The sequence below is a fragment of the Capricornis sumatraensis genome, chromosome 8 (genome assembly GCF_032405125.1).
Source record: "Capricornis sumatraensis isolate serow.1 chromosome 8, serow.2, whole genome shotgun sequence".
NCBI classification, from domain to species: domain Eukaryota; kingdom Metazoa; phylum Chordata; class Mammalia; order Artiodactyla; family Bovidae; genus Capricornis; species Capricornis sumatraensis.
This window is the reverse complement of record NC_091076.1, coordinates 63297344-63319645: the sequence shown is the minus strand read 5'-3', so window position 1 is coordinate 63319645 and position 22302 is coordinate 63297344. Positions and strand designations below refer to the sequence as shown.

At 54.0% G+C, this 22302-nt stretch overlaps 1 protein-coding gene across 1 annotated transcript in view; it reads left to right on the top strand.

The window, feature by feature from the left end:
- Positions 1-22302, top strand: part of MYO19 (myosin XIX) — a 32507-nt gene that overhangs the window by 2523 nt on the left and 7682 nt on the right. The window contains exons 3-18 of the mRNA XM_068976687.1: positions 3577-3715; positions 4046-4194; positions 5641-5754; positions 11669-11801; positions 12692-12761; positions 13313-13415; positions 14083-14179; positions 14302-14378; positions 15897-15987; positions 16452-16623; positions 18545-18618; positions 19227-19348; positions 19497-19610; positions 19817-19993; positions 20308-20460; positions 21320-21427. Of these exons, the coding sequence (XP_068832788.1) occupies positions 3577-3715; positions 4046-4194; positions 5641-5754; positions 11669-11801; positions 12692-12761; positions 13313-13415; positions 14083-14179; positions 14302-14378; positions 15897-15987; positions 16452-16623; positions 18545-18618; positions 19227-19348; positions 19497-19610; positions 19817-19993; positions 20308-20460; positions 21320-21427 (1893 nt within the window). The remainder of the gene's footprint in view (positions 1-3576; positions 3716-4045; positions 4195-5640; positions 5755-11668; positions 11802-12691; positions 12762-13312; positions 13416-14082; positions 14180-14301; positions 14379-15896; positions 15988-16451; positions 16624-18544; positions 18619-19226; positions 19349-19496; positions 19611-19816; positions 19994-20307; positions 20461-21319; positions 21428-22302) is intronic.

The following is a 22302-nucleotide window of genomic DNA, read 5'->3' as shown; positions in this document are numbered from 1 at the left end:
CCAGGCGAGTAAGGCAGGATAACTGAATGTGAAGTCAGCCAGCCTCAAGGGAACCCTGGTAGACTCTGCTGCTTGACCTCTTAATCCTTTGGCTCGAGAAACAGGCTTGAAAGCCAGAGAGAAGCAGGCAGGACAGCTGCCTGCTCCAGACTTTTTTTTTTTGCAGAGGGAACTTTTTTATTGTCCATTTTTAACTTCTTTCTCATTTAAAAAACAGTAATGTTTATCAGGGCTTCCCTTGTTGGCTCAGCAGTAAAGAATCACCTGTAATGCAGGAGATGACAGTTCGATCCCTCGGTTGGGAAGATCCCCTGGAGAACGAAATGGCAACCCACTCTAGTATTCTTGCCTGGGAAATCCTATGAACAGAGGAGTCGGTCAGGCTGCAGTCTGTGGGGCCACAAAAGAGTCAGACGTGACTTAGCAACTAAAAAACAACCACGTTTATCATAACTATACTAGCAGCTCCTCTGTATTGCACTCTTGCTGTATAGTGAGCACTATACTAAGCATTTTACACATATAATTTTGTTTAGTACTTGAGAAGGATACAGTATTACATATCCAATGCCATTATATCCCCATTTTGAAGATAGGGCTCAGAGCAGTTAGGTGACTTATTCAAGGTCATGTTCATTACAATGATGTGGGAAATATAGATAAGCAAAAAGAACATTACAATTACCCATAATTGTACTGCCCATAGATAACTGACATTTTAAAGAATATCCTAGATTTTTCTCCCTAAAAATTTTTAAAACATTTAAAGATATCATTCTCTTTGTAACCTGCTTAATTCAATTGTAAGGAGGTAGGTTAAAGCGTCTGCCTCCAATGCGGGAGACCCGGGTTCGATCCCTGGGTTGGGAAGATCCCCTGGAGAAGGAAATGGTAACCCACTCTAGTATTCTTGCATGGAGAACCCCATGGATGGAGTAGCCTGGTAGGCTACAGTCCATGGGGTTGCAAAGAGTCAGACATGACTGAGCAACTTCACTTTCACTTCACTATAATTTAAGGTGCTATTTGGACGCTTAGGTTTTTTTGTTTGTTTGTTTTGCAATTGTAAATGTTTCTATATGCACAGAACATTCTTATGGCCTTTACATAGTATCATGTTCTAGAAGAAGAATTGCAGGGTAGTTTTAAGGCCCTTGGTATGAAAAGTGAAAGAACGTGAAGTTGCTCAGTCCGTGTCCGACTCTTTGAGACGCCATGGACTGTAGCCTATCAGGTTCCTCCGTCCATGTGGTTTTTCAGGCAAGAATACTGGAGTGAGTTGCCATTTCCTTCTCCAGGAGATCTTCCCGACCCAGAGATTGAACCTGGGTCTCCCACACTATAGGCAGACGCTTTATCATCTGAGCCACCAGTATCTTATTGCCTAATTAGAAGAGCTACTTTTTAACAGAATAATAATAGCAAACTTTTGGTGGCAGAAACCAGATGTTTTTTCTAAATACTTTATGTGCTTGTTAGCATCTATGAGATCTATCACTACTACCACCATTCCCATTTTACAGATGAGGAACATTGAGGTGCAAAGAGACTAAGAAACTTACATAAGATTCTGTAACTAGGACGTGGTGGAATCAAGAATCAAACCCAGGCAATCTAGCTTTCAAGTCCAACTCAAGAACCATGATACTCAGCTGCCTGTCTGGTTGGATCAGATCTGTTCATAAATTATGGCTGGGTGTGAGTGATTTCCTTTTTCCACTAGGGTAGAGGGATTTCCATGGACACAGTCACTCTCTGACCTCAGCAGTTAATCCTGGAGATAAGAGTCTGCCTTGTGCATGCATTGTGGTGGGCCTAAGTTCAGAGAACAGGTAGCATCTTTGGAAGGAAACTTATCACTGGGCCTCTCAAGTGACACTTGCCACTTTTGTTGGAGATTTTTGAACTCTAAGGTTCACTGGTCTCGTTAGAAACCTGCACATAGGAACTCCCGTGGTGGTCCAGTGGCTAAGAATCCACCTGCAGGGGACACGGGTTTGATCCCTGGTCCAGAAAGATCCCATATTGCCACGGGCGACTAAGCTCTTGAGCTGCAACTGAAGATCGCTTGCCCCAGAACCCATGCTCGGCAACAAAACAAGCTGCTGAAAGGAGAAGCCTGTGAACCCCAACTAGAGAGTAGCCCCTGCTTGCCGCAACTAGAGAAAGCCCCCGCACAGCAGTGAAGACCCAGCCAGCCAAGTAAATGAATAAAAATTTCCAAAAAAGAAACCCACACATGTTATATCACATCCCCTTCCTCCAAAAGCAGATTTCAGCCAGGTTACTGCCTGCTCTGCACACCTTCCCTGCAGCCCCCTGGGAGAAGAGAGAAGTGGGATCACAGGAGGAAAGTGGGGAGAAGTTATGTAAAGCGTTGGTATCAGGGATGGGCAAGGGAGAGGCAGAGATGGCCTCTTCCCCCTGGTGCTTGTTCTTGACCTCATCTGCTCTCAAGTAGACCAGGGCAGCAGGAGCTAATTAATTAGCCAGGCTAAATTCAGTCTCCAGAGGCAGGTGATGAAGGCATGGTACTACCTCACAGCTGATTTTTCACCTCAAGCTGATAGCGTCTCTTTCAAAAAAGGCCTAAACCCTGGTTCTTTCCCTTCGCAGTACCCCCCACCTCGGGCCTCACCCCCGCCAGCCCAGTAAGGCCGGGCACTGACTCACCTGAAAGCTGGAGTGCTTGGCAGAGGAGAAGGGATCACATGTATTGATTTCCTGAGTGCATGCTTCCCTGATGGCTCAGCGGGTGGAGAATGCACCTGCAATGCTGGAGACACAGGGAATGAGAGTTTGATCCCTGGGTCGGAAAGATCCCCTGGAGGAGGGCATGGCACCCCACTCCAGTACTCTTGCCTGGAGAACCCCATGGACAGAGGAGCCTGGCGGGCTACATTCCTATGGGGTCACAAAGAGTCGGACATGACTGAAACGACAAACACTTCCGCTTTGAGTACATTCTCTGTGCCAGGCACCAAGGGCTTTGCGTGTTTGCCCCCAGCATTTATCTATTTGGCTGCATCAGGTCTTGGTTGCTGCATTCAGGGTGTTCATTGCATCGTCTGGTGTCTTTCCTTGCAGCACAGAATCTCTGGTTGTGGCAGGTGCAACACTAGGGCTCTCCAGGTGTGGCCCACTGCGTCCAGAGCACACAGGTTCAGTAGTTGTGGCTTGTGGGCCTAGTTGTTCCGCAGCAACGTGGGATCTTAGTTCCCCGACCAGGACTCAAACTCGCATCCCCAGCGTTGCAAGGCAGATTCTTAACCACTGCCTCACCAGGGAGGTCCCCAACTAAGTGCTTTCCATATCTCTTTCTTGTTTTTCTTCCAAACAACCTTGTGAGTTGATTCTGTTTTCCTTTATTTACAAAGAAAGAAACCGCCACTTAACCTCAGAGAGGTTAAGAAGCTTTTGCAGGCTCACAGGTCTAGTAAATGGCGGAGGTACAATTTGAACAACCAGACCGTGATCCCAGAGGCCGGTTTTCTATCTCCAGTACAAGCCCTCACCCTGACGGAGCTGCCGGCCGGTCTGAGTCCCCGCACTTCTGGTCCTGTTTTTCCCTCCCAGGTTAATGGCCACGGTTCAGGCTCTGCTGCCCACAGCGGGGAGTCCCTCAGGGAAGACCTGCAGGAGTTCCTGGGCGGGGAGGCCCCACTGCAACAGCTCGATGACCTCACCAAGGTGAATCCTGTGACACTGGAGACAGGTATGCCTCCCCCTGCCACCCCAGAGGGGTGCGCCTTCTCCCAGAGGGTATTCAGTTCTGCTGCCTCGGGCCAGACCGGACGTGGACAGCCAGGTGGGCTGCTCCAGACCCCCGCCTGGCAGCTCCCCCCAGGCTCCCCAACACAGGCTTTGCTCCAGATGTGGGGTTCATCTTAATTAGATCTTTCTCATACCTGCTCATCAGGGAGAGGCTGGGATCTCATGGCTCTTAGCTAATTGCAGAGGGAACTCTGGTAGGTGGGGTGTTGGTCTGTACATGCGGCTGTGTCTCCATCTGAGCCAGAGTTTGCTAACAGCACCCCTGCCTCAGTCCTGAGGTGTCTGCAGGCCCGGTACACGGCTGACACATTCTACACCAACGCCGGCTGCACCCTGGTGGCTATGAACCCCTTCAAGCCCGTCCCTCAGCTCTACTCGCCCGACCTGATGCAAGAGTACCACGCTGCTTCTCAGCCCCAGGTGAGACCCCCTGCTTCCGAGGGAATCAGGGCTCCCCCTCCTCCCCGCAGGCACCTGGCAGCTTTGCTGTCCTTATCTGTGTCTTCATCAGCCGTGCTGTCTTTCAGAGTCTACTGGGGCAGTGACCTGCCCACCAGAAGCTCACAGAAGTTTGGACACATGCCAGGAGGTGCAAAATGAGAGATAAAGCAGTATTTGCCTAACTGATTTTGGAACCTAAAATAGAGACATTCTTGTTTGTGAATTTATTAGTCGGAAGGAATTTCCCAAGGCACATTTGTGTATTTAAAAACCACTTTTTGGGGAAAAGAATAAAATTACGTGCTTAAGGATTGCCTTAGAAAATTCAGCACAGGTTCGTCTCCACTGATTGAGATGAGGGGTCACGTCTTACGCAAGTGGGGATGAAGCTGGTGCAGGCAGGGAACAGCCCAGCTGATGTTAGCGTGCAGGGAGAAGCCAGAGCAGACTCCACGGCGGGAGCAGGGTGCTGTGGGGAGAAGCACAGATGGGGCCGGGAACGTGAGCTACTCCAGGGCTGTCGCCAGAGGGCCTGCACCATAGCTTAGAGTCCACAGAGCTGCTTCATCGGGCTGGGAGTGGGGCTGTGAGCGGAGCCCGCCATGGGGATGAAGCTGGCGGACTTGGGTTAAGGAAGGTGAGATCAGCGGCTGAAGGGTTGGAGGCTTTGTAACTGTCCAGGTGAGCAGTGGGTGGGGTGAGGGCCTAGAGAGAGAGAGAGATGGTTCTGACAGCCTCCAGAACGATGCCCTCTCCCTTCAGGAAGCTGTAGGCAAGCGGTCATTGCTGGCAGAGCCACACTGGGTCTGCATGGACTAACCCGGCTCATCCAGGGTTTGTGTCCGGATGGGAATCCAGGGAGGTCTGGCCTGAGAGCCCGTCTTACCGACTGCCTCCTCAAAGGCAAAGCCGTGTGATGGTCCCCTCTGTTCCCTCAGTGCCCGGCTTGATGCCCAGCATACAGAACAATTAATCTTTGTTGATGGAAAGGAGAACAGTGACATTGGAATCCAAATCACACAGATGCCTTTATTTGCTGAGTGGCCTTGAGAAGGTTATTTAACCCATATGAACCTCAGATTTCTCATCTATAAAATAGGGTTACTTCTTAGGCAATAACTGGTAAGAAAGTTCTCGCAAATTGCAATAACATAAAAAAAGTAGCAGAATAAAACTATTGACATAAGATAAGATGGGAGGATAACGTGTTAATGTCACAGACTGGTCAAGGCCAGCACTGCTTCCAAACAGAAGATGAATGGGTCACGCCCGCAACTGGGCCTCACATTGTTATACCAAGAAGTTTTTCTAGAGGAAGCCTCTGCCGCTGCTGTGGACAGGCTCCCCATTGCAGCCATCGCTGGATCAACCACTCCTCGCAGACAGGGGTTTGCTCCCATGACCTTTCACCCCTTGGTGTTTCAGACACTGAAGCCCCACATCTTCACTGTGGGTGAACAGACCTACAGGAATGTCAAGAGCCTGATGGAGCCGGTCAACCAGTCTATTGTTGTCAGTGGCGAGAGTGGCGCTGGAAAGGTAGGCGGGCCTCCTTCCCACCCCGTCAGCTTCATGACTGGCTGGACGGGCAGACAGGCTGGGCTGGGGCTCTGGGGAGTGTCACTCATGGAGTCGGCCTGCAGCACTGGATGGGACCTGGGCAGAAGTCAGGAGCCAGGGGTTCTAGGCCGGCTCTTCCGCCAGCTCTGCCCTGACCTGAGGGGAGAGTCTTTCCTCTCTGAGCCTTCATGTCCTCATGGGAGGACTCTCCCAACTCTGACAGCCATTGGAAACTAAAGTCAGCAGTTGGGGGTTCCAGCATAGCGTTGAAGATCACATCAGAACAGTATTTAGCTCTTGCAGACCTCAGTTCTTCCACGTGTAAAATGGCAAGGAGGGAAGGACTGGCACGTAGCTCATGGGGGCCTTCTGTGCACGTAAGGCGCTTGGTGGCGTGCTTGGCACTCGGCTGCTCTCCTCCAGAGTCAGGGTTCCAATAAGGAAGCAGCCTGCCTGCATCTCTGGGCTGCCCTTGATGGCAAGGGCAGTGCGTGGGGCCGGCTGCGGGGAAGGACAGAGTCTCCTGTGTGGCCATGTGGTCCCCAGGTGGCACAGTCAGTCCAGGTGACACGGACCATTGTGCACGGATGGGTGAGGAGTCGCACGGCTGTCAGAGGCCTGCTGGCCCGGGCCTCACCCCCTTCTTGTCAAGCCTCACCAGCCACCCCACTCTTTCCTCCACGTTACCTTCTCAAGGGGTTCTTTGGACTGTAAACCCACTCTGTCTACAGTCACCCATGAAAGCATTACCAAGCACCGAGGCAGGTTCTAGGCCCTGGGCTAGCCAGTGAGGAGTGGCAAGGGGAGAAACAGAGATAGCCCAGTTGGTAAAGAATCCGCCTGCAAGGCAGGAGACCCTGGTTCAATTCCTGGGTTGGGAAGATCCACTGGAGAAGGGATAGGCTACTCACTCCAATACTCTTGGGCTTCCCTTGTGGCTCAGCTGATGAAGAATCCTCCTGCAATGCAGGAGACCTGGGTTCAATGCCTGGGTTGGGAAGATCCCCTGGAGAAGGGAAAGGCTACCCACTCCAGTATTCTGGCCTGGAGAATTCCATGAACTGTATAGTCTATGGGGTCACAAGGAGTCTGATGCGACTTAGCAACTTTCACAACAACGCTTGGCCCAGTGGGAAAGAGACAAGGAAGCAGATGAAGACTGCACGCTCTAGGGATGAGGCTAGGACTTGAGTACAGAGGTGATCTTTGAGAGCTGTGCCGAGGCTGCTGGTGGGGTGGTGATGCTCGGCTCCTGGATGAAGCCCATTGTCCTCCAGAATTGCTCTGGGGAGCTGAGGCTGGACCTGGCCCTAGACCCAAACTAGCAATATAGTTACATACTTCAAAAATCAAGCAATACTACAGGGCTTACAAAGAAAAACAGCAGCCCTGCCTTGTGTCTCTCAACCCTGTTGCCTGTCTCAGGGGCAACTGACTTTCCATCTTAGCAGTTTGGGTATGGCCAGCCATGTTTCTAAACAGTGTGCTTATGTAATTAGTTACTGATTTTTCCCTTTTGAACCTTCTCTGTTCTCTTCCTACTTTGACGGTGTAACCCTGTTACCCTGCCCCCAAATGCATATGTAATTATCTTATGATTTCTAAGGAGGTTAATATCTATAGTGCTCATTTACAGCTATGTACGTATTGTTCACAGCCAAGCACTATAATATTCTATGATTATATTTCCTTTTTTGTATGATTTTTACTTTCTTCTTAATAACTCCCACATATTTTCACTTGTATAGTTTTTATATACCTGTTCTTTATTAGCAAACTTGTAACCAGAACTGGGAAACACCTGCCCAGCTGGCAGGTACATCAGGTGCTTTTTTTCCCCTGGTGATGCCCTAGCTAGCGCTCTCACGTCTCCTCCATCTGGACTGGTGGCTGCCAAGGGCTACTGGGGCGCTATTACCCGGGAGCTGTCTGCCTCGCTCTGGGGATCCAGAGTGCCGTCTGTCCTACGGTAAATCCCCTGTTGTTGGAGCCCAGTGGCTTCCTCCTCTTGCTTTACTGCCTTGTTTCACTGGAGCATTTTCTTTAGTAGCTTCTCGACAAAGGTTACATGAAGGGCGTATTTTGAGTTGTTGCGCATCTGCACGTTTATTGTGCCTTAATTCGACATGTTGGCTGGATATTCCGATCTCAAGTTGGAAATCATTTTCTTTCTGAATTTAGAAGTTATTTCTTTATATATTCTTCAAGTGTTGATGTTAAAAGTCCCAGTCCATAAGTGGCAGTTTGTATTTTCTTTCCAAAAGTTTTTAGGGTCATCTTTTCTATCCATAGGTGTTCAAATTCACAGTGACGTGTCTTTTCTCTCTTGCTCTGCTGGATACTTTGTGGAGGTCTTTTTAACCTTGAGACTCACGTCCTTTAGTTTGGGAAAATGCCATATGTACTAGTTTAATGATTTACACCCCTTGTTTTCTACTTCTGGAATTCCCATTAGGAGGGAGTTTGATAAATTGTCTAATATCCTATTTTCCTTACAAATTCTTCTATCTCTTCATATTTTGTCGTGTCTTCTGGGAGATATTCTCTAATTTCTCCTTCAGTTCTTTTTAACTTTGAATTTTTATTAAGCAGTTTACTTCTAGGAGTTCTTTCTTGTTCTCTGAGTATAATTTTCCCCCCAGCATCTTGGTCTTATTTCTTCTCTTCTCTTTGAGGATCTTTCATGATTTTTACTTGGCTCCTGCCCTTTTCATTTCTGTTTCCTTCTAGTCCTTTTCCTCTTTTGTTGTGATAACTTGCCAGTCACGTAAAAGAAGTTCACCAAGTAGTTGATGATTGAATTTCTGTTCATACTTAAGAGTAAAGCCTTAAGCAACTGATTAGAATCTCTTGTTTATGGACAGGATACCATAAACATAAGAGACTATGAGAGTCTAGAAAGCTACTTCACCAGGGGTAGCTTTCTAAACCTGTAGGACCCTGAATGCCCATAACTTTTCTCATGAGCTTGTTAGTATCTCCAGAAAAGATTTCATCCAGTCTCTTTCCTGAGAGATGGAAACTACAGTTAAATGGAAATGATAAAAATTAAAAACATGAACAACTCCTTTATGCTTATCAGCAGATTAGACATGCAGAAGATACATCAGTGAACTTGAGAGTGGGTCAATAAAAATGAAAAACCAAAGAGGAAATTGAGAAACAAAGAGAAAAAGTTTGTTCAGGAGCTTTGGTGCAATATCAAATGGTTTACCATACTTGTAATTGGTGTCCCAGGTGAAGAGAGAATGTGGGTCAAAAGTATTAATAATATCCTAAGAAAATTACCAAAAGGTGGCAACCACAGATCCTTGTTCTTAAATGCAATTGAAAGGAGAAATAAAGTCAGAATTAATAGTTTGATATTTGTACATTCAAGTACACATAGAATTGATATGGACTCTCTTCTGAGCCATAAAATATATCTCAATTTGAAAAGATTAAAATATAAACTGTGTTGTAAATATCCTTTGGGTCAAAGAAGTAATCACAATGCATGTTAGAAAACACTTTGAACTGAATGAAAAGGAAAGCACAACATATCAAAATCTGTGCTTTAAAAAAAGAAAAAGCGGTACCTGGAGGGAGATTTGTTGTAGCTTGTGTTGGAGAGCACGAGAGGCCTGCGCAGCACAACTGGAGAGAAGCCCCACTGGCCACACCTAGAGAGAAGCCCACAAGGCCACCAGAGTCCAGCACAGCCAGGAATGAAGGAGTTGTCGCTGCTGAATCGCTGAGTCGTGTCCAGCTCTCTGCGACCCCACGGACCGCAACATACCAGGTGTCCCGGTCCTTCGCTATCTTCTGGGGCTTGCTCAAACTTATGTCCATTGAGTCGGCGGTGCCATCCAACCATCTCATCCTCTGTCATCCCCTTCTCCTCCTGCCCTCAATCTTTCCCAACGTCAGGGTCTTTTCGAATGAGTCAGCTCTTCACATCAGGTGGCCAAAGTAAGGGAGTTTCAGCTTCAGCATCAGTCCTTCCAGTGAATCTTCAGGGTTGATTTCCTTTAGGATTGACTGGTTTGATCTCCTTGCAGTCCAAGGGACTCTCAAGGGTATTCTCCAACACCACAGTTTGAAAGCATCAGTTCTTTGGCTTTCAGCCTTCTTTATGGTCCAACACTCACATCTGTACACGAGTGGAAAAACCATTGCTTTGACTATACGGACCTTTGTCAGCAAAGTGGTGTCCATAGTTCTTAAATAAATAAATGTATTTTTAACAAAACACTAAAGTGGAAACAGAAAAAAATAATAAAGTAAATGAAATCAATGGCTGTCTTTTTTAAAGATCAGTAAAATCAATAACCCTCTAGTCAGGCTTTTTTACTGTCCATTAGCGCAGGATCTTAGTTCCCCGACCAGGGATCAAACCTGAACCCCCTGCAGTATAAGCACAGAGTCCTAACGACTCGACTGCTGGGGAGGTCCCCCTCTAACCAGACTTAAAGAGAAAAAAGGACAAATTACAAATGTCAGAAATGAAAGAATAGGCATAACTAAAGATCCCACAGATGAGATTTCTCATTAACTTTATTTCAATAAATTCTCCAATTTAGCGAAAAAGTATTTTGAAATATGCAAACAGCTGCAGCTCACACAAGAAGAAATATATAACCTCAATATCTAAGTTTCTGAGGCAAATTTAAATCATAGAAAGCCCCAGACTCAGGCAGCTTCACTTTGTGGATTCTTGCAAGTGTTTAAGAACCTGATGCTGGGAAAGATTGAGGGCGGGAGGAGAAGGGGATGACAGAGGATGAGATGGTTGGATGGCATCACCGACTCAATGGACGTGAGTTTGAGCAAAGTCCAGGAGACAGGGAAGTACAGGGAAGCCTGGCGTGCTGCAGTCCCTGGAGTCAGGAAGAGTCGGACACAACTGAGCCACTGCAGGACAGCTACAACCAAGTATTTCAGAAATCAGTGTTACCAGTTCCATACAGATTCTTCTAAAAAACAGTAGAGAGGGAACACCTCCCACCTCAGAGGGAGATCTAAAAAAACATATACCTAAAGAGCAACCAAAAAAAAAAAAAAAATCCCAAAACAAAGCTACAACTAACAACTTAGGTCTAGAGCAGTGACGAGATCCAGAGTCAGTATACAGAAATCTCTTGTGGTGTCTCTGTCCTCGTGATGAACAAATGGAAATCAAAATGTAAATAGACCTCAGCGGATATAAAAACAGTGGGAATTTTATAATTAGATTGCCTGAGTATAAATCAGAGCCCTATCATTTACTGAGTAAGTCATCTTCAGTAAAATCTAGGTTTTTCTGATGCCCGAGTTTCATCATTTAGAAAGCAGGTAGTATATAATTGCACCTGCATCTGTAGGGCTGGTGAAAACATCTGTGGCTCAGTAGCCTGCTCAGGTCAGTGTGGGTGGTCCTCCTCTATCCCAGGCCCTGTCATTTGCTTTTTTTCTCTTTGGCTGCGCCGAGTCTCTGTTGCAGCTTGCAGGCGTTCTCTAGTTGTGTCCCGTGGGCTTCCCTTGTTGTGGAGCGCAGGCTCAGTAGTTGCCACTTACCAGCTTCTCTAGCGGCTCTTGGGCTTAGTTGCCCCACGGCACGTGGGATCTCAGTTCCTCAACCAGGAATCGAACCCTTATCCCCTGACTTGGAAGGCAGATTCTTAACCACTGGGCCACCAGAGAAGTTCCTCACCACCACCCCCCCAATTCTTAAACGTATCCTCAGGAGCTAGGAGAAGCAGAAGTCAGTGTCCCCATCACACAGATGAGGGACACAGTTGAATTCAGCTTTCAGCCTTTTGATGAGCACCATGGATGGCGGACAAGAGGGCGGTCATGGGCCCCCAGTCCCCCTGGCAGGCTCACACGTGGACAGAACGTGGGCACAGCTCCCACAGGGCCATTTCTGCCGCAGACATGGACATCCCGCTGCCTGATGAAGTTCTTCGCCGTGGTAGCTGCCTCACCCACGTCCTGGGAAAGCCACAAGGTTGCCGAGAGGATCGAACAGCGCATCTTGAACTCCAACCCCATCATGGAAGCTTTTGGTAAGCCCAGTGTCCTCTGCACAGCTCCCCTGCCCCGTCTCCTCTGGGATTTACCACCTTTCAGGCGGGGGAGCAGTGCTTTGAGACCCTCTCTGCGGGGTGGAGAGTGACTCATCATTCACTGCCTTGGATCCGCAACCACGCCTCCTGGGTGCCCTTAGCCTCCTTCCAGCAGTGGTAGTATCACTCTGTCGTCCTCTCCATCTCGCCCAGGCAGAGGGAGCAGAGGCGCAGGAGAGGCTCGCCCAGTCCATGTCGCGTCCTTCTGAACAGCTCCCTGATGGTTCAGAGAAGGGGACATGTCTGAGGATGCACAGCGGTCGTGTCCATGTTGGCACTCTAGATGCTGCCCCTTACTGTCCGCCTCAGTAGTAACCGCTGTTTTTTTTGAGGGGGTGGTGGGGCATGCTGGGTCTCTGCTGCTCCAAATGGGCCTTCTCTCGTGGCAAGTGGAGGCTACTCTGCAGTCGCAGTGCGCAGGCTTCTCATTGCAGTGGCTTCTCTTCTTGAGCACCGGCTCTAGGCGAGCAGCTTTGGTAGTTGTGGCGCATGGACTCAGATGCCCCGAGACACATGGAATCTTCCCGGACCAGGGATCAAAAACCTGGGTCTCCTGCATTAGCAGGAGTATTTTTAACCCTTGGACCACCAGGGAAGTCCCGACATCTTGTTTTTCATCCTTTCCCTTCAAACAAAAATCCCTGACTGCCTAGATTGGCTCTTCCCACTTTGCCAGGAAGTTCTAACCCAACCAAATTACACTTGCTGAAAGCCCAAGTGCCCAGTCCCTAGCCCTGCCCTCTGTGACCCGGAAACCAGTAGAGGGGCCTGTCGGTGACCTGCGGCCACCTTAGCCCGTGGGGCCTCTGAACAGAAGCTGTGGTCCGTAGGGAACGCGTGCACGCTGAGGAACAACAACAGCAGCCGCTTCGGGAAGTTCATCCAGCTCCAGCTGAACCGGTAATCTCTGCGGCTGCCCTGGCTGCTAGGGGCCGGGTGGGCTCGGGGGCAGTGCCCAGCCTGGGCGGCCGCCGCGGACAAAACCCCGCGGCTCCTGGCAGGTTCTTATGTGAGATGAGTGAACCTGCGTGTACACTTTGAACCTGGGGAACTCTAGCTCCCCCAGCCCGAGGGACCCAGGGACAGTGCCTGTCCTGACATGTGCCTTCTGGCTTCTGCCCTTCGTGGAGACTTCTAGTTAAAACTGTCACCTCTCGGCCGCATCTCTGAGCCTGAGGCTGGGGCTGCTGTTCCTGCCTTGGGCTGGAGCAAAGTGAGGCACCGAGGCCTGGGCCCTGTCCCTGAGCTGGTTGGAGGGGACTGTCCCGGCCTATCCCCTCCCTACCCCTGTCCCCACCCCAGGACCTGCTGAGTGGTCCTCCCGAGTCCTCATGACCCCCTTTCCTTAAGTGAAAGAGCTGGAGCGAGGCTGCAGCCTGGCACACAATAAGTTCCCAATAAATGGCTCTGGAATGAACAGGCTACTAACGGGCCAACCTGCTTGTGCCCAGGGCCCAGCAGATGACGGGAGCTGCAGTTCAGACCTACCTCCTGGAGAAAACTCGAGTGGCCTGCCAGGCCCCCAGCGAGAGGAACTTCCACATCTTCTACCAGGTGGGTCCCAGGCGGGGCCCGCAGCTGCCCAGGTGCAGCGTGGAGAAGGGTCTGTGCCTCTCAACCTACCCGGCCCCCCGCCCGCCTTGCTTCCTGCCTCCTGTTCGCCCGGCTTTCAGCACTGCCACCCCACTTACTCCCACAAACCTCGCATCACACTCACGCCTCACCCTGGCCCTCAGCTCCCAGGGCAGTCCCAGGCCTGGAGGTGCTCTCGCCTTCTCTTCCCGTCAGAGGGTCCTTGAGGCTGGGCCTGTCTCCACACGGGAAACGCTCACCTTCAGATGGAGGGCTGTCCTGGAACGGCAGCTGCCTCCACCAACCGAACAAGGCCTTCTCTAAACCGTGCCCCCTCCATCAGACTGGGGGTCCCCCGAGGCATGGACAGTGTCTCCCTGCTCTCAGATCGGGACCGGGGGCTCCCCAGACAGGGTTAGGGTTTCCTCCTCATGCCGCAGGCCCCATCAGTGAGTGGGGTTTTTTCGCACCGAGTGGAGACTCCCAGAACTGTTTGCCACTGCTTTCGCACCCCCGCCCACCCGTGGCTCCCTTCAGGGGCCTCTGGGTCTTGTGGTATGGCTGCCGCTCCCCCCCCGCCCACCCAAGCCCATGCAGGCCTGGGCATCCCCAGGACCCCCGCCTCAGCCACCCGCCTCCACCCCCACAGATCTACAAAGGAGCCCACGCGGAGGAGAGGGTCCGGTGGTGCCTCCCCGAGGGAGCCACCTTCTCCTGGCTGCCCCACCCAGAGAGGACCTTGGAAGGTAGGGGAAGCCTTGCCCGGCGCCCTGGGCTGGCCCAGCAGCACCCACACATCCCCCCAGGGCCCGCTGCCCCCGCTGACCTCGGGTCCTGACACAGGGCTGTGGCTCGGATTCCTTTACAGAGGATTGTTTCGAGGTGACCAGGGAGGCCATGCTTCATTTGGGCATCGATGCCCCCACCCAGAACAACATCTTTCAGGTCAGAGGAAAAGCCACACCACTCAGGTGTGGCGGTGGTGACGGGCAGCCCCCTTCGAAGGGCCCTTCTCTCAACTCGGGAGTCTCTTTCCCTGAGGATCTAGGACTCTAGGCTCCGACGGCACGATCGCCAAGAGAAGGCAACCACCTCTCTGCGCAGCGGAGCCTGGAGACAGGGTGTCAGGGTGGACAGGGGCAGAGCACAGAGTGCCGTAGAAGAGACCAGCACGGTGATCCCGGAGGTCAGAGGGAAAGTGCCTGGATCAGTTGTTGCTCTGTTAACTCAGAGCAGAGCGAACAGTCTGCCACATGTTTGTCTAGCGTGTTAAAACTTTTAAATCATCACTCTTAGCTCCCTTGTTTTTTTCAGCAGTTCCGTGGGTATGGAGATTATTCCCATTCCATGGCTGAGACCTGCCCAAAGCCAGACAGCACTCGGTGGTACAGATAGTTTGTTGGAGACGTGCTGGTTCCAACTTCCCACCTCCTTCTCCTTCCTCCTGGGACTCAGTGCTGGCCCAGGCGAGCCGGGCCCAGTCACCCCCAATGGCAGCCTCCATCTGCAGGTGGTGACCCCTGCAGAGCAGTGGGGTGAAGTGTGGCCTCCATCTCCTTGCACCCGATCCCACCCCTGCTTAGGCAGGGTAGGGGGCTCACAGCCAGTACAGGCAGCTTGGCCAGAGTGACGGCACAGGGGACAAGCCCAGGGCAAGTGGACCACCCAGGAGTCTGGCCAGGAGTGCGAGCTTGAGGCCCGCGTGAGCCCTGGCCCATCCACAATGCCCATCAGCACGGCGTCTCCTCCTGAGGTGTTTGTGGCTTGGAAGCCGGTAGCATATGGAGCCACCTTTTCTGGGACCAGACAGGGATGGGGGGAGAGGCCCTGCTCTATTGGTGCCTGGTCCAAGGGTTTCCAAATTGCTGGACCTCGGGGTCCTCTTCCTTCAGCCCTCAGGGCCTCCCCCGAGTGGATCGCTGAGTGCAAAGGCAAGGGAGCACCCACTGTACAGAGACCAAGCTCACAGCTCCTTCCCTGGGCTGGGCTGAGCTATCGGAGCCCAACAGTGTTGGGAAAGGGCCAAAGGGCACCAGAGCCAAGCCCCCAGCAGCCACCCAGAAGTGGCCTGGAGCACAGGAGACAGCCTGCTCCTGGAGCGGGAGACAGAGGGTCGGACTGGGTGGCGTGGCGCTCCCTCTGGCTGCCCCGGGAGGGATCGGAAGTCGGACTGCCTGGGCTCCACCCTGGGCTCCTTCTCCTTTACCAAGTGTGGGCTTTAACCTCTGCTTGCGTCGTCTCTGCCATGGGCATCACCATAGCACGTGCCTCACTGGTTACACGAGACGATGCGTATCAGTTGTGCAGAGTCCTGCCTGGCCAAGTCCGGGAGTAAGTGGGCAGTAAATGAGAGCTGTTGCTATTCCACTATCGTGATTCTGTTCGGCAGGAGAGAGACCCTTCCCGGGCTGGGCTCCAGCCCTTGAGAAGGTGCCCACTGGGTGTCCTCTCCTGCCCCCTCAGGCCCTGGCTGGATTGCTGCACCTCGGCAACACCCGGTTTGCTGACTCAGGAAACGAAGCCCAGCCCTGCCCGCTGGTGGATGATGCTCAGTGTGAGGGCAAGGACCGGGGGCCTTGGTCACACTGCCCAGGAGCAAGGCAGGCCCTGACTGGAGGAGGGCCAGCGTGTGGTGGGATCGGGTGCAAGGAGGCCAGAGGGTGCAGTTTGGGATCTGTGCCCCTGAAGCTGTCGCTGTAGGGCCCTGCCCTGGAGGGGTTCCTCCTCACCCCATCTCCGCTGAGGCAGACAGCTTCCTTACAGATGAGAAAACAAGAGCTGGGGCGGGGCGGGGGGGGGGGGGGGGGGGGGTTATGTAGTGCTTTATCCCGCTCCTGGCCATGTGGACTGGGACACAGCAGTTCTGGGTTCAAGTCCTGCCCCTGCCCCTGCTGAGTCTCTTCCCTCCCCATTCCTGAGTTTGCTTTGCCCCACTGAGGGGGTCACGGCTCCACCATGCTGACTTCACGGGGCCTTGTGCAGAGGGCTGTTTGGACAGAGGATGTTTGTGCCTCCCAGGCTCTGTTGGGACGTCAGCCTTGCTGCTGGGGCTCCCGGAAGATCATCTGCTGGAGACACTGCGGATTCGAACCATCCGGGCGGGCAGGGGCCGGCAGGTGTTCCGGAAGCCCTGCTCCCAGGCCGAGTGCGATACCCGCAGAGACTGTCTGGCCAAACTGGTCTATGCACGGTGAGCGTTCTGGGCCCTGCCCTCCTCCCAGATGCCCCAGTCTGGAGTTGGACCAGACGGAAGCAGACGGGTTCCCTGCCCTGTTCCCCAGCCCCGGGGGGACAGCAGGGAGTGGCTGCTGGGCTTCCTCGAGCAAAGCCCTTGGCTCGATTCCAGAGGGCTCTGCCTGGGGAAGTGGCCACAGCCTGGCCTAGATTCAGTGTGTTGTTCGGGGACAGGAGCCTGCCTTCACCTTGGCGATGGGCGAAGAAGGCCTGCCTGGCTGGCCGCTGGCAAGGCCGGCCCAGAGGTGACGTGAGGTCCTTCCAGGTCCAGGCGCTGACCTGTGGGTGAACAGGCTCCTGGGTCCCTGCCCTCGTGCTCTCTGTAGTGGGGTTTTGATAGCTGCTGGTAGAGCTGGGAGTTTAGCCCACAGCCTTGAGCTACACTGCAGGGAGTGGAGCCCAGAACGGCGAAGGTGGGGGTCATGGCCTTTCCCTGTTGGTTCTGTGGGCATCTCCACCCTCCAGGCATACGCTTGGGGGCATTTCTCACCCTGGGCTCTCAGACCCTTCAGGATGCCCCTGAGGGTATCTGGGGCCCAGGAGTCTCTGAAATTATGGGACAGAACACCTCTGTGTGTACGTGTGCACACATCTGAGTGCTTCGGCAGCTGGAGGGAAGGTCCCGTTGCTTTCATGAACTGCTCAAGAGCTAAGAGCCTGACCAGCACCGCTGAGGGAGTCAGAACCTCTGAGGGAAAGTGGCCCAGGGCCCCTGGGCCCAGACTGAACCCAGTTTAGCAAGGGGCTCTGTTCTCACTCCCTTGAAGCAAATTTCAGGTCAGAATTTCAGGGCAAAGATTTTTAAAGGTTTTGTGTCAAATGACTGCAAAATGGGTGGATAAAGCGTGCCGGTCACAGACACAGTGAACCTCTAACTGTGGCTCATTCTACACACAGCAAACAGGTCCTTGTATCACTAGGTCTCTTGTTTTTACTACCTCACATGGATATTTGAAGCCCTTATTGCAAAAATAGAAACCGTGTAAAAATTTGCAGAGCAGTTACTTAAAGAAGCCATAAGGAAGAAAACCCTTGTATCATGTCATACGTGTCACCACGTTGGACGGCAACCATTCCATCGTCTCAGGGGCGATGGTTGCAGAGTGCAGGGTGTCACTGAGCAGCTGGGGTGACGGGGTGCCCTCATACAGGACAGAGTAGAGGGATGTCGGGGGGCCTTGAGCTCTGGCCTCCACTGGCCGAGGTTTGCAGGGAAGTCCAGTGAATTCAGTCCTTTATAATCCCACCCAGGCCTGCCCCTCCACCCCTTCTTGTCAAGACGGCAGCTGGGTGTCAGACCAGTGACTGAGGCGCACACCTACCCTGTCTAGCCCCAGTGTTCCACAGCAGACCTCAGCGATATGGTAGGGTCACTTTCAGACCACCGCAATAAAGCGAGTCGCACAAATTTGTTGGTTTCTTAGTACATAGATAAGGTGTATTTACACTAGATGTAGTCTGTTAAGTGTGCGATAGCTTTATGTCTGAAAGAACATCGTATAATATCTTTAAAATAGCACTGTCGGAAAAGTGGCACAATAGGCTTGCTCGATGTCGAGTTGGCACAGACTTTGAGTCTGTAAGCAGGCGGTAAAGGGAGCTTACTGTGATGTGCCTGCAGCTGGTCCCCTGCTCACTCTTGCTGTGAACCAGCCAGGCCTTCATGTGCCTGGGAACACACGTGACCCCAGCCTGCAGATGTAGTGAGCTGGGACAGGATGGGCGGGAAACCAGCGGAGAGGGTTTAGCCCTTGACCTTTCAGGCTCAGAAGACAGGCCCTCCATCCAAGGGTGGTACCCAGGCGGGAAGGGCAGTTCTGCCACCCTTCCAGCTCAGCCGGACCCCCCTCACCCGAACCCCCCACACATACCAACAGGCTGTTTGACTGGCTGGTCTCGGTGATCAACAGCAGCATCTGTGCCGCCCCCGACTCCTGGACCACTTTCATAGGTAGGTCGGGGGACCCTGGACAGAGAGCAGAGCCCAGGTCTTCTGGGGGCCTCTGGGCAACTCCTGCACCCATCCCCTCCTGCTCCACCAGTGTGGGCCAATGTCGCTTTCTCCGGTGCCCGTGTCTGGCCATCCCTAGCTCTCCAGGCAGGCTCAGTTGGTGCCCGGGTCACGAGGGCTCCTTCACCCCCTGGAGACCCAGATCCAGTCTCAGGAGAGTAGTGAGGAGCAGCGAACGGGCTCGAAGGGCCTCGGGGGGGATTTGAGAACATCTTTGGACCCTGGGTGGGACAGTCAGGTAGGGGAGAAAGCAAAGCTCAGAGGCAACAGTAATGTTGGCTCACAGAATGGTGAGCACTCAATGAGTGTCCGCGACCCAGGCCGTCCAGACTGGGTGGGACACGGGGTCCCTGGGTCCTGGTTCCCTCACACCTTCGGCCTCTTCCTGCTGAGTTCTGAGGGGCAGGAGGTGGCGATGGGAACCGCCTCCCTCCTTGGGGTGGGGTAGAGTACCCACTCGGTTCCATCCTCAGGCTGCCAAGGGTGAGGCCTCACCCCAGGCCCCTGTAGCCCCACAGTAACCCCCACGGGTTCCCCCGGCCCCCCAGGCCTGCTGGACGTGTACGGGTTTGAGTCGTTCCCCAACAACAGCCTGGAGCAGCTCTGCATCAACTACGCCAACGAGAAGCTGCAGCAGCACTTCGTGGCTCACTACCTCCGGGCCCAGCAGGTGCGCGGTGGGCGGCCCGCGTCCTCGCCCTCTCCCCGGCCCCCAGCCCCTGCCTGGGTGCCGCTGGGCGCCTTCAGTTCCCTCTGTGAGTGCCGAGGCCAGCAGGGGGTGACCCACCAGAGCTCAGACCCCTGCCCTCCACCCCCAGGAGGAGTACGCAGTCGAGGGCCTGGAGTGGTCATTTGTCAGCTTCCAGGACAACCAGCCCTGCTTGGATCTCATCGAGGGGAGCCCCGTCAGCATCTGCTCCCTCATAAACGAGGTGGGAGGGTCGCCGGTGTGCGGAGCCCCCTGGGCGGGGCTTTGGGCTTTTCCCGGGACCCCGAGGCCCACCCTGTGCCTCTTTCTCTCTGTCTGCTCAGTGGGTTCGCCTGCCCTGTGAGCTCGCCGTGGCAGGGGTGCCGTGGTGCTCCCATGGGTGGGTTCCCGCGCCCCTCTGCCCTGCAGCTGACTGCCCGCCCCACACAGGAGTGCCGCCTTAATCGGCCAAGCAGCGCAGCCCAGCTCCAGACGCGCATCGAGAGCGCCCTGACCGGCCGCCCCCGCCTGGGCCGCGACAGGCTGAGCCCGGAGCCCAGCTTCATTGTGCTGCATTACGCGGGGCCCGTGCGGTACCGCACCGCAGGCCTGGTGGAGAAGAACAAGGTGAGGGCCGGGCCATGCCCAGTGTCACCTGTGAATCCAAAGGCGGAGGCGTCGCCGCACGTGTACAGAAGCATCCACGGTGTCCCCTGCCCACCCACACATCTTCTCGGGGTCTAGGGTCACCTCTCGGGCCCACCTTTCTGAAGTCTCTGCTACTCCGGCACGACCTGCCTGGAAACAGTCCGCCTCACACAGCGTCTCCTGACCTCGAGGCTCAGACGTGGGCCAGCCCTCCTCCTGGAGCCCCAGTGAACAGGGCCGGCAGCTCCCCCCAAACCCCCACCCTCACCCGCTGCCCTTTCCTTTCCCCATAGGACCCTGTCCCCCCGGAGCTGACCAGGCTCCTCCAGCAATCCCAGGACCCCCTGCTCAAGGTGCTGTTTCCTGCCGAACCCGAAGAAAAGTCCCAGGAGGACCCCTCCGGGCAGAACCGGGCCCCTGTGTTGACCGTGGTGTCCAAGTTCAAGGTGGGTCTGGCGGCATTGACACCACGTGCTCTCTCATGAGTGTCCAGCATTTACCGAACACCTCTTGGGATCGGGGCCGTGCACCCAGAGCACAGCGGAGCCCAGAGCCATGGTCCTGGTCTGCGGTAGAGACGGGAACCTGACAGATGAACTGGGGGTCTGTAGTTGACGTGACAGGAAGCCTCGGGCCCGTGGGCGGTGGTGTGCCTTCTCGCCCTCCACCGATAGAGTGATCACAAAAGAGCAGTGGCTGCTGAACCTCCGTGGCGGCCGGCTGCCAGCTCCCTCACTTCCGGACGGACTCCGTTCCTCGGGCGCCGTGGGCTGCTCTCAGCCCCGCCCCTCGGCCCTCCCCTCAGCTCGGTGGCACTCCCACCCTCCTGCCGCCCCTCTCGGTTTATTCCTTGTCCTGCTTCCGACCGATCTTTTCATCACCTCCCGGGGCCCGGAAACACCTCCTTGTCCAGCCTCAGACACGCCCCTGAGGGACCACCCCGTGTCTGCGAGGCCCTGCGTGTCTGCGAGGCCCAGCGCTGTGAGATGACGGTGGACAGCTGTGTCGTAGCCCCCACACACAGAACGAGCTTAGTAATGACAGGAGTCGCCTAAATGAACGACAGGGGTTCTGAGACGGTTCCCTTCTGGGAAGGTTGCCCTGGTTTTGTGGGGGGAGCCTGAGACTAGATGCAGGCAGATGGACCAGGTGGAGGGTCACAGGTCAAGAAGGGTCCCTGGGGGCGTGCTCTGGGTATACCCAGTGAGGGCCGCTGGGAGTCATCCTGGGTGTGTAAGGGTCCTGGTCTCCGGGTTGCCCAGCCGATGCCCCCCTGCAGCCTGAGCCGCAGTCTCTCCTCTGCAGGCCTCCCTGGAGCAGCTCCTGCAGGTGCTACACAGCACCACACCCCACTACATTCGCTGCATCAAGCCCAACAGCCAGGCCCAGGCGCAGATATTCCACCGAGAGGAGGTAACACACTGGGCTGGAGCTGCTTCGTGGAGGGTCCCATTGTGCCGAGAGGCTGGAGGGGTGAGAGACGGACGTCTGCTCCAAGTGGAATGGCGTGAGGAAGGGCTTCTCTCCCCAGCTCTGGCAGGACAGTCGTGTACGGTGGTGTGGCCTGTGCTGCACAGTGGCCCAGCCACAGAGGCGAGTAGGGGCCACAGTGCATCTTGCTCTCTGCTCGCCAAGTCACATGCCCTGAAGGACAGGCGGCCCAGAGGAACGGGTGTCTTTTGTGATTAGCTGAGAGTCTGCGTCACCTTACAGACCAGGCACAGGGCCGGTTCTGATGAGGGTGTATGTAATTCCTTCCTAAAATTTGCTCAGAAGCACTGTGTGGCCAGCAGCTGCCCTTTGGCCTGTGGAGGGAAGTGGGTGAGGTGTGAGAGCTGGACGGTGCTGGAGTGGGCCCCACAGCCGCATGGTTGATGTGGCCTTAGGGTCCATGGCCAGGATCATGGCTCTGTGGTAAAGACCTTGGGTGGGTCCCAGAAGCGTCTTCACAGTACAACCTCCCCCACCTCTCGGCTGTGACGCACTGTGTTGTCTGCAGAATAGAAAAGAAATAAAAACTAGGAACTGGATGGGGCTACATTGTGAAGCACAGTTGGAAGCAGTGAGACGGCCAGCACTGGCCTCCACTGTACCAGAAGCCAGGCTTCACATAAAGGGGTCTGGAGCCACCGGGACCCCTTCTAGCAGGGAGAGTCTCTCCAGGTCCCTTGATTGCTCGCTGCCTCAAAGGGTGTCCGCCCTCACGGGAGCCCGCAGCTCCCTGCCAGCGGGGCCACTGATGGCGTGGCGTCTAGGGCCTCTGGCCCCTGCTGCCCACGCCATCTCCC